General features: G+C 48.8%; 1 protein-coding gene across 1 annotated transcript; it reads right to left on the minus strand.

Moving 5' to 3' along the window:
• Positions 1–1,760: 1,760 nt before the first annotated feature.
• On the minus strand, positions 1,761–2,454 carry LOC308268655 (hemoglobin subunit alpha-like; the record flags this gene model as incomplete). The annotated part of the gene is made up of 3 exons (XM_080703768.1): positions 1,761–1,889; positions 2,035–2,239; positions 2,360–2,454. The coding sequence occupies 3 exons, from the start codon at positions 2,452–2,454 to the stop codon at positions 1,761–1,763; spliced, it is 429 nt and encodes a 142-aa protein (XP_080559894.1).
• Between the last annotated feature and the right edge of the window lie 9,374 nt (positions 2,455–11,828).

The raw sequence follows: 11,828 nt of genomic DNA on the forward strand, positions 1-11,828 counted from the left end.
CTGAAAAGACAACAACAACAACAACAACCCCTTTAAAAGAGGAAGCCACAAAATGTGTCTTTGTCTTTTTGAGATGGTCTGCATCTTCCTTTGGATGCTTTTTTTTTCTCTCTAAATAAATCTCTCTGCGCCTCTGACTGGCAGGTGCTAAAATTCTTTTCCATCGTGTAAGCCAAGGGCCCCGCAGAGGAGCCTGAGCTGAGTCCTGTCCTGGGAATCCAGGAGACCCTTGCGTGGTCCTCTCCTCCCCACACTGAGCCCTGAGAGGCGCCCTGGAGCCTGGGCTGTGCAGGGCCACAGTGACTCAGGCCTTGTGCAGAGCAGGTCCAGCTCAGCTCCCTCTGCCATGAGCTGTGAACAGGTGTGTGGTCAAGATAAGCAGAACCACCGCAGCCTGGCACCTTCCCAGACACAGGAAACCCAGCACACCAGGCTGCCGTCCACTCACTTTATTGAAAGGCTAAAAGCAGGTGTGGGCAGGGGGAAGAGCTGGCTGGAGGCCCAGCAGGCAGGGGACGAGGCCACGGAGAGTTCAGCTTAGCGGTATTTGGTGGCCAGCTCATTGTTCACTGAAATCAAGCACTTGTTTATGGAGGCATGGACCTCAGATCTTAAATCATCTGGGTATCTGCTGGACACGGTCACAAGTATGCTGTATTTTGAAACACAACTAAATAAGTTGCTGAGATTCTCACCAAATTTCTGAGGCTTGTCTTGAACCCGAGGTCCTCCTGCCTCAGCTTTCCCAGGACAGAGATTGTAGGTGTGCAGCACTGTGGCCACCATGATTCTCATTCATTCATTCATTCACTTATTTACTTACTTACTTATTGTATCTGAGAATAGAACCCAGGGTCATTCTAGCTCTGAGCTACACCCCTAGCCATTTATTTTTTGGTGGTACTGGGGTTCCTGGAAGCCCTTCTGCCTCCGGGCTACACTCCCAGATGTATTTTATATTTTTTTATTTGGAAACAGGCTCTCTTAAGCCAGCGCTGCTGGCTCTGAACCAGCACGATCCTCCTGTCTCTGCCTCCCAAGCGCGGGGATTACAAGCGTGTGCCAACATGCCCGGCAACCCCCAGCCATTTTTATTCTTTATTTTGAAATGGGGTTTTTATAGGTTGCTGAGAGTCTATCCAAGTTTCCAGGGCTGGCTTTGAACCTGGGATCTTCTAGTTTCAGCTCCTGCTCAGCACTGGGATTACAGGTATGTTCCACAACACCCAGAAAAAAGTTTCCTTTAGAAAAGGAGCTGGGAAACCAGCTCCAGACACAGAAACATGTCTTTTTCTGAGATGGCTGCATTCTCCTTGAATGTGTGCACCTTGCTTACTAAATTAATCTCTGTTGTGCCTAGACTTGCAGAAGCCAAAATTATTTTCCATCCTATATGCCAAGGTCCCCGTAGAGGAGCCTGAGCTGAGTCCTGTCCTGGGAACTCCTAGAGACCCTTGTGCGGTTCCCCCTATCCCCAACGTGCCCTGAGAGGAGCCCTGGGAGCCCTGGGACCACAGTGACTCAGGGCCTTCTCTGGAACAGGTCCAGCTCAGCTCCCTCTGCCATGAGCTGCAGACAGGTCTGTGGTCAAGATAAGCAGAACCACCCATAGCCTGGCACCTTCCCAGACACAGGAAACCCAGCACACCAGGCTGCCGTCCACTCACTTTATTCAGGGGCTAAGAGCTGCAGATGTGGGGAAGCAGGAGGGGCTGGCAAGCAGCCCAGCAGGCAGGGGACAAGGCCGCAGAGGGCTCAGCTTAGCGGTATTTGGAGGTCAGCACTTCGCTCACAGAGGTCAAGAACTTGTCCATGGAGGAGTGGACAGCAGGGGTGAAATCCTCCGGGTACCTGCTGGACATGCTCACAAGCATGCCATGGGTCAGGAACTTTAGAGAGAGAAGAATTGGTCAGCAGCCATAGACACCCAGCTGCCTGCACTCCACCTTCCAGACCATGGGGATCTCAGCCAGCATTCAAGGCCAGCTGTGCCTTCTGCACCCCAGATTCTTCACAGCCGGGAAAAATACTCACCCTGAAGTTGATAGGGTCCACACGTAGCCTGAAGGCATGCAGCTCTGCCAGGGCATCTAGGGCATCTTCCAAGTCATCCATGTTGTCCACAGCATCACTCAGGGCAATAATCACCTTACTTCCCTGGTCCCTGACCTGGTCAGAGCCAGGGCTCAGGTCGAAGTCGGGGAAGTAGATCTTGGTGGAGGGGAAGGTCAGGAAGGTCCTGCAGAGAGAGGTGGGGGTGGGCAGGGATCGGAAGGGTCAGGCATGGACACTTAGTGCCTGCCAGGCCCCAGGACTGGCATTGAGCCCTGGGTATGAGTAAGCAGAGGAGGGTCCTCACCTCTCCAGGGCCTCCCTGCCAATTTCATCAATGTCGCCTCTGATGTTCTCCCAGAAACTCCTGACGTTGGCCTTGTCTTCAGCAGACAGCGCCATGGTGGGTTCTTCCTGAGCCTGCTCCAAACCAGAAGCCTGTGTGCCGTAGGCAGGGCAGAGCTTTTATATCCTAGGGCAGAGTCACAAAGCACAGGGCTGTGCTCATTGGCTGCCAGGGTGCTAGGAGGTGCCACCAGGAAAGCACAGAGTGCCCTGCGGGGCCTGGCTGGGCGCCAAGGCTGCTCCAGATGTGTCAGCACCAGACAGACACACAGCCGGCTCCTCCTGTGAGAAGCCCCAGTCTGAGGATCCTGTACAGGTTCCTGAGACCCCGAACCTCCCTGTGCACCATGCACAGCCCAGAGCCAGGTGCAGCGGGCACCTCTACTGCTGACTGGAGGGGAGAGCCATCCTTGCTGAGGTGAGGCACAGCTGCTCTCATGCCAGACTTCCTCTAGACCAGAGCTGCCCCTGTCCCTGTCTCCTGGGGTCCAGCCCTCCCAGCTCCCTGCCCATGGTCAGCCAGGGCTCCAGGTATCTCAGGGTGACAGGGTCTAGACTCTGACTACTACAGTATACAAAATAAATATCCAGTATTCAAGCTGGGTGTGGTGGTGCACATTTATAATCCCAATACTTGGAAGGCTGAGACAGTAGGAACTTAGTTCACAGACAGCTTCAGCTACTTAGTAAGGCCTTCTGCAACTTAGTGAGACCTTGTTTCAAAATAAAGAATAAAATATAGTGTAGCTAGGGGGGGTGTGTGAATGCCTCTCAGTTTCATTCCCAACACCAAAACAACAACTACCATAACCTCCCCCCCAAAAAATCCGGGCATGGTGGCGCACACTGGTTGCTTGGGAAGCAGAGACAGGAAGATTGCGCAGGTTTGAAGCCCGCCTTGCTGATTTAAGAGACTCTGTTTCCAAATAAAAATATAAAATAGGTCTGAGAGTGTAGCCCGGAGGTAGAGGGTTTCCAGGAACCCCAGTACCACAAAAAAACCCCAAAACCAAAAAACAAAACAACCTAAAAATGAATTGTTTAGGCAGGCATATGGCTACTTTTTATCCCAGTACTTTTAGACAGAGACAGGATATCGGATTCACTGTCAGCAATTTAGTAAGATCCTCAACAACTTAGTAAGATAATGTTTCAAACAAACAAACAAACAAATAATAGGGTGGGTGTGGCATATTCAGCAGCAGAATGCCCCTGAGTCAATGCCAGTACAGGGGAGCCTAAGCCAGGAGAACTGCAGGGTCCTGGACATCCCCAGCATCTTAGCAAAGCAGCAAATGAGCAAGACTCTGGTGTGTTTGTTTGTCTGGTGTATGTTTCTGTATGTGCACGTGTATGTGTGTGAGACACTGGGGACTGAATCAAGTACATTCTACCTCCAAGCTACACTATCAGCCCTATTTTCTTTCTCTTTTTTCCTTTCTTTCTTTTTTCTTTTTTCTTTTTTCTTTTTCATTTCCTTCCTTCCTTCCTTCCTTCCTTCCTTTCTTCCTTCCTTCCTTCCTTTGCGCTACTGGGGATGGAATCCATGGGCATTCTACTTCCAAGATACACCCCCCTGCCCTATTTTTTATTCTTTATTTTGAAACGCGGTCTCACTGAGTTGTAAACGGCCTCAAGTAGTAGCTGAGGCTGCCCGCGAACCTTGATCCTCCTGTCTCAGCCTCCAGAATGCTGGCATTGCAAGTGTGCGCCACCATGCCCTGCTTTATCTTTTTTTCTTTTTTAATAGGGTCTTGCTAGATTGATAAGAGTCTCACTACTTGCTGAGTCTAACTCAAACTGTGAACATCCTGTCTCTGCTTCCCAAGTGCTGGGATTACAGGCCTGTGCCAGGACACCTGGCTTCCAGCCTTATTTTTATTCTATTTTCATAGGATCTCACTAGGTTGCTGCTGAGTCTTGCTAAGTTGCTGAGGGTGGGCTCAACCCTACCATCCTCCTGTCTCATCCTCCCAAGTCCTGGGATTACAGGCATGCACCAACACACTCAACTTCACTCACAGTCTTCAGGTTACTGGAACTTCCCTTACTTATGAGAATTATCCTGTGCACCTTAATGACCTTGTTAATTACCTCACCCAATAAATTGCTTAAGCAGGAGAGCTCTGATATCTTAGAAACCTCATAGAGGACTTTCCAGCATCACCTGTTGATCACAAGTTGGAGACTACTTTGAGGATCCAGAAGAGGACCCGACCACCATAAACCATCTGTGAGCACTGGAGGATATTACACCTTCACACACCCACCTTCACCAAGTGTCCTGGGGGTTTTGTTTCTGTTAATGCTCACTGGTGGTTTAATCAGCTCCCTCTGCCATGAGCTGCAGAAGGTCAGTGGTCAAGATAAGCAGAACCACCATAGCCTGGCAACGTCTCAGACGCAGAAAATCCTGCACACCAGGCTGCCGTCCACTGTATTTATTTATTTATTTATTTATTTATTTATTTATTTATTTTTTATATAATGGGGATAGAACCATGGAGCATTTTACCTCTGAGCTACACCTCTAGCTCTGTTTTTTAGTGTTTTATTTTTTTGAAACAGGGTCTAAGTTGTGGAGTGCCTAAGTAGATAGGCTGGCTGCAAACCAGGATCTTTCTGTCTCAGTCTACTGGATTACATGCAAGGCCTCTGACCTTCCCCTAAAAACCCCTGAGGTTGTATTGACTTCAGAAGACAGGGCCATGATGGGTTCTTGCCCTTGCTTACGATGTGGGCCACATGTATGACTTTCCGACGCCCTCAGTGCCCTGAGTGACCTGATGCCTATAGCCCACGTGTGGACACTGCCAACTTCAAGCTGAGAGGCCTTGAGCATGTCTGAGACCCATGGTCCTGAAGGTGGATGCAGGCAGCTGGGTCTCTATGGCCCTGATCCCATTCTTCTCTCTCCACAGCTCCTGACCCACAGCATGCTTGTGACCCTGGACAACATCTGCCAGAAGGGACTCAGCCCTGCAGGCAACAACTCTGCGGGCAATTTTTTGACCTCTGGGAACACAGAACTGACCTCCAAATACCACTAATCTGGAACCTCAACAGCCTCTTCCCTGCCCACAGGGATGTGGGCAGCCTCCCCTTCCCTCTCTCACATGTATGTTTAGGCTTTCAGTAAAGTCAGTGGGCCTGGCATGGTGGTGCACACTTGTAATTCCTGCATTTGGGAGGCTGAGACAGGAGGATCTGGGTTCACAGCCATCCTCAGCTGCTTAGTGAAGCCCTCCACAACTCAGTGAGACCCTGTTTCAAAACAAAGAATAAAATATAGGGCTGGGAGAGTAGCTCAGAGGTAGAATGCCCTGGTTCCATCACCAGTACCACAAAAACAAACAAACAAATAAAGTGAGTGGACGGCAGTCTGGTGTGCTGGGTTTCCTGTGTCTGGGAAGGTGCCAGGCTATGGTGGTTCTGCTTATCTTGACCACACACCTGTTCACAGCTCATGGCAGAGCGAGCTGATCTGGACCTGCTCCACAGAAGGCCTGAGTCACTGTGGCTGCACAGCACAGGCTCCCAGGGCTCCTCTCAGGGCACAGTGTGGGGAGGAGAGGAGCCGACCACCGTAAGCCATCTGTGAGCACTGGAGGGTGCTTACACCTTCCACACCTGCCTTCACCAAGGGTTCTGGGGTTTGTTTTTGTTTTTGTTTGGGGTTGAACCTCGGAGAATTCTTAATATTCATACAGCTCCTCTTTCATTTTTTATTTTAAAACAGTCTAAGTTACTGAGGCTCTCCCTAAACTGCTGATGCTGGCCTTGAACCTGAGTCCTCCTGTCTCACTTTCCAAGGTACAGGGATTATAGTGTGCACCACTGTGGCCACCAAGATCTGTATTTACTGTATAAATGTATGTATGCATGCATGTACATTTTTACTTATTTATTGTACCTGAGGATCAAACCCATGGTTGTTCTACCTCTGAGCTACACCCCTAGTTGGGTCTTTCTTTCTTTCTTTCTTTCTTTCTTTCTTTCTTTCTTTATTTCTTTCTTTCTCTCTTTCTCTCTTTCTCTCTTTCATTCTTTATTTTGGTGGTACTGAGGTTCCTGGAAACCTCAGTAATATATATATATATATATCATATATATCATATATATATATCATATATATCAGTACCATATATATATAGATAGATATAGATATAGTATATATATATAATTTTTTTAAATTTGGAAACAGAGTCTCTTAAGCCAGAGAAGCTGGCTTCAAACCTATGCAATCGTCCTGTCTCCTCCTCCCAAGCGCGGGGATTATAAGCGTGCGCCACCACGCCCGGCTTCTTTTTTTATTTTGAAATGGGGTTTTTATAAGTTGCTGAGAGCCTCTCCAAGTGTCCGAGGCTGGCTTTGAACCTGCAATCCTCTAGTCTCAGCTTCTGCCCAGCTAATGGGATTATGTTCCACCACACCAGCACCAAGTTCTTTAAGAAGAGGAGTTGGGAAACCAGCTGCAGACGCAGGATGTGTCTTTCTCTGAGATGGCTGCATTCTCCCCTGAGTGCGCTCCTTGCTTGCTAACTTAATCTCTGCGCCTCTGACTGGCAGGTGCTAAAATTCTTTCCATCCTGTAAGCCAAGGGCCCCGCCGAGGAGCCTGAGCTGAGTCCTGTCCTGGGACTCCAGGAGACCCTTGTGTGGTCCTCTCCTCCCCACACTGTGCCCTGAGAGGAGCCCTGGGAGCCTGGGCTGTGCAGCCACAGTGACTCAGGGCCTTCTGTGGAGCAGGTCCAGCTCAGCTCCCTCTGCCATGAGCTGCAGACAGGTCTGTGGTCAAGATAAGCAGAACCACCGCAGCCTGGCACCTTCCCAGACACAGGAAACCCAGCACACCAGGCTGCCGTCCACTCACCTTATTGAAAGGCTAAAGAAGCAGGTGTGGGCAGGGGGAAGAGCTGGCTGGAGGCCCAGCAGGCAGGGGACGAGGCCGCAGAGGGTCCAGCTTAGCGGTATTGGGAGGTCAGCACTGCGCTCACCAAGTCCAAAACCTTCTCCATGGAGGTGTGGACGGCAGGTTGAAATCCCGCACGTACCCTCTGGACATGCTCACGATAATGCTGTGGCCAGGAGCTGTGAAGAGAGAAGAATCAGGTCAGTGCCAGCGAGACCCTGCTGCCTGCACTCACCTTCAGAAACATGGGGGTCTCTGTCAGCACTCAAGGACAGCTGTGTCTTCTGCACCCCAGATCATTCCCAGCCTAGAAGAACACTCACCCTGAAGTTGACAAGGTCCACACGTAGCCTGTGGGCATGCAGGTCAGCCAGGGCACTCAGGGCAGCAGGCAAGTCATCTATGTTGTCCACGGCATCAGTCGTTGCAAAATCACCTTTCTTTCCTGATGCCTTACCTGGTCAGAGTTGGGACTCGGGTCAAAATGGGGGAAGTAGGTCTTGACTGTGGGAAAGCTCAGGAAGGTCCTGCAGAGAGAAGTGAAGGGTGGGCAGTGATCGAGGATGTCAGGCATGGACACTCAGTGCCTGCCGGGCCCTAGGGCTGGCCTTGAGCCCTGGGTTATGAACAAGCAGGGGAGGGTCCTCACCTCTTCCCCAATTTTGGCAGTGTTGCCTCTGACGTTCTCCCAGGAACCCCTGATGTTGGCCTTGTCTTCAGCAGACAGCGCCATGGTGGGCTCTTCCTGAGCCTGCTCCAAACCAGAAGCCAGTGTGCTGGTAGACAGGGCAGAGCTTTCATGTCCTAGGGCAGAGTCACAGCACAGGGCTGTGCTCATGGCTGCCAGGGTGCTAGGAGGCCCCACCAGGAAAGCACAGAGGGCCTGTCGGGGCCTGGCTGGGCTCCAAGGCTGCTCCAGATGAGTTAGCACCAGGCAGACACACAGCCGGCTCCTCCTGCGAGAAGAAGCCCCAGTCTGAGGATCCTGCACAGGTTCCAGAGACCCCGAACCTCACTGTGCACCGTGTGCAGTCCAGAGCCAGATGTGCTGGGCACCTCTCCTGCTGGCTGGGTGGGGAGAGCCATCCTTCCTGAGGTGACACACAGCTGCTCTCATGACAGACTTCTTCTTCTACACCAGAGATACTACTGTCCCTGTAACCTGGGGTCCAATCCTACCAGCTCCATCCCCATGGTTAGCCAGGGCCCTGGGCATCTCAGGGAGACAGAATCAGACTCTCACCACTATAGTATACAAAATAAACATATAGTAATCAAGCTGGGCATGGTGGTGCATGCTTGTAATTCAAGAGATTGGGAGGCTGAGATTGGAGAATCACAGGTTGAAAGACAGCCTCAGTTACTTAGTAAGGCCTTCTGCAACTTAGTGAGACCCTGTTTCAAAATAAAGAATAAAATATGGCTGGAGAGCCGGGCGCGTTGGCGCACGCTTATGATCCCAGCATTTGGGAGGCTGACACAGGAAGATCGTGGTTTGTGTACAGCCTCAACTACTTGCTGAGGCCCTTTGCAACTGAGGGAGACTTGTTTCAAAATAAAAAAATAAAAAATAGATCTGGAAGTGTAGCTCTGAGGTAAAATGAGTTCCATGTCCAGTACTGGAAAAAAATAGAAATCAATGCTTTAGCCAGGCGTGGTGGCACATGCTTCTAATCCCAGTAGTTGTGAGGCTGAGACAGGAGGATTGGGGTTCGCTGCTAGCCTCAGCCAGAAAATTAGTGAGGCCGTTCACAACTTAGTGACACACTCTTTCCAACTAAAAAAAAATGACAACAAGAAAAACAATAACAAAAAAACAGGGTTGAGGTAGGTGTGGTGTAGCTCAGAGGCAGAATGCCTCTGAGTTCAATCCTAGTATAGTGGAGGCTCAGACAGGAGAACTGCAGGGTGGAGGACAGCACAAGCATTGTAGCAAAGCAGCAATAGCAAGACCCTGGTATGTGTGTGTGTGTTTCTGTGTATGTGTGTGTGTGTGTGTGTGTGTGTGTGTGTGGTACTGGGGATTGAACCAAGTGCATTCTACCTCCGTGCTACGCCCTCAGCCCTCTTTTTTATCTTTAATTTGAAACAGGGTTTTGCTAAGTTGACAAGAGTCTCACTACTTGCTGAAGCTGGCCTCATATTGTGATCTTCCTTGTCTGTGCTTCCACAATGCCGCATTGCAGGCATGTGTCAGGACACCTGGCTTCCAGCCTTATTTTTATTTTATTTTCTTGTAGGGTCTCACTAGTTTGCTGAGTTTATTGCTGTTCACTGAGGCTGGCCTCAGACCTACCATCCTCCTGCCTTATTCCCCCAAGTCCTGGGATTCAGGCATGCACCAACACACTCAGCTTCCTCACGATCTGAGGTTACTAGAACTTCCCTTACTCAGGAGACTTATCCTGTGCACCTAAATACCTTGCTAGTTACCCTACCCAATAAACAGCTTATGCAGGAGAGCTCTAACATCCTAGAAACCTCATAGGGGAGCCGGGCGTGGTGACACATGTTTGTAATCCCAGCATTCTGAAGGCTGAGACTGGAAGATCGTGGTTCGCGGACAGCCTCAGCTAATAGTGAGGCCCTCTGCAACTCAGTGAGACCCTGTTTCAAAAAATAGGGTAGGGGATGTAGCTCAGAGGTAGAATGCCCCTGGGTTCCATCCCAGGACCCGCAAAAAAAAAAAAAAAAAAAAAAAAAAGAAAAAAAAAAAAGAAAAGAAAAGAAACCTCCTAGGGGACTCTCCAGCATCACGTATTGATCAGAAATTGGAGACCACTTTGAGATCCAGAGGAGGACACGAACACCATAAACCATCTGTGAACACTGGAGTGATGTTACACCTCCACATGCCAACCTTCACCAAGTTTCCTGGGAGTTCTCTTTTTGTTTTTGGTTACTGGTGGTTTAACCCAGGAACAGTTTATCTCCAAGGAACACACAGCCCTTTGGTAAATTAATTAATTAATTAGTTATTTTGAGTTACTAGGGATTGAATCCAAGGGCATTTTACCTTTGGGCTGAACCCCAGCCCTTTTATTTATTTGTCTGTTTGTTTGATTATTTATTTTGCAAAACTGGGAATGGAACCCAGGGACATTCTTCCTCTGAGCTACACTCCCAGCCTTATTTTTTTATTCTTTATTTTGAAACAAGGTTTTTCTAAGTTACAGAGTATCTCACTAAGTAGCTGAGGCTCACCACAATGCTGTGATCCTCCTGTCTCAGCCTCCCTAGTACTGGGATTACAAATGTGGGCTACAATGCACTTTACTTAAAGTTTTGCCTTAGGCTGCAGGCCAATCAGGCTGAGGGAGGCTGCATCTACTTAGGCGCTGTATGGACACACCCCATCAATCCTCCAGTCTCTGCCTCCCGAATGCTGGGATTACAAAACAGTTCCTCTTTTAAAAGAAATTTGGTGCTGGGTTGACGGTGCATGCCTGTAATCCCAGTACCTGGGTGGAGCCTGAGCCAGGAGGATCACAGGTTTGAAGATAGCTCAGCAATGTAGCAAGACTCTCAGTAACCTAAAAAAATATATAAATAAAAAATGTTTAAAAATATATAAATAAAAATTGCTGAGGTGTAGCTCAGAGGTAGAACGACTGGGTTCAAATCCCAGTAACACTAAATAAATAAATATAAAATAAAAATTAGAAGAGAAGGCCAGGGTTGTGTCTAGATAGACCTTGGTTCAATCCCCAGTATCTCTCCTCTCTCTCTCTCTCTCTCTCTCTCTCTCTCTCTCTCTCTCTCTCTCTCTCTCTCTCTCTCTCCCTGCTATTGGGAATTGAGTTCAGGGATGTCCTACCTCTGAGCTACACCCTCAGCCCTATTTTATTTTGAGACATGGCCTCACTTAGTTGCTGACAGCCTAAGTTTCTGAGGCTGACCTTGCACCTGGGATTTTCCTGCCTCAGCCTCCCAAGTGCTGGGATTACAGGTATGCACCACCATGCCTGGCTGATTTAATGATTTAAAAATTATATGTGTATATTCATGACTGTTATTTTTAAAAGAAGTTCTAATTATGTATCTCATGCAACATTGTGTTCCAATTATTTTATTGTATTTAATTTATCCTAATACTTTGAAAATGTATATAATTTACCACTTTATTATTCATTGAAGACCTGATTTGATATAAAACTCCAAAGGAACAAATAGAATGACAAAAAAAAGCCAGATTATCCCCATCAACTCCCAGTTCTCTTCCCCTGGCATCTGCAAGAATTAGTTTCTTCTGAAACTTTCAAGAGATGTTGAATGCACATGTGTGTGCATACACACACACACACACACACACACACACACACACACACACATTCTCCTCACTCAATTCTAGCAGGGCAAGCAAACTAGAGAATCAACAGTAGGACCATCTTTCTCCTTGCTGGTGTTCCAGGTGCACTGGGGGAAGGATCCAGGTTTCCACAGCAACCAGCCTTCTCTGGAAAATAGAGAGAAAACATAGGTTGACTCCCCAAGAATGGAGCAGGGATCCTGCCTTGGAA

The sequence above is a fragment of the Muscardinus avellanarius genome (genome assembly GCF_963383645.1).
Source record: "Muscardinus avellanarius genome assembly, chromosome: 10".
Classification (NCBI taxonomy): domain Eukaryota; kingdom Metazoa; phylum Chordata; class Mammalia; order Rodentia; family Gliridae; genus Muscardinus; species Muscardinus avellanarius.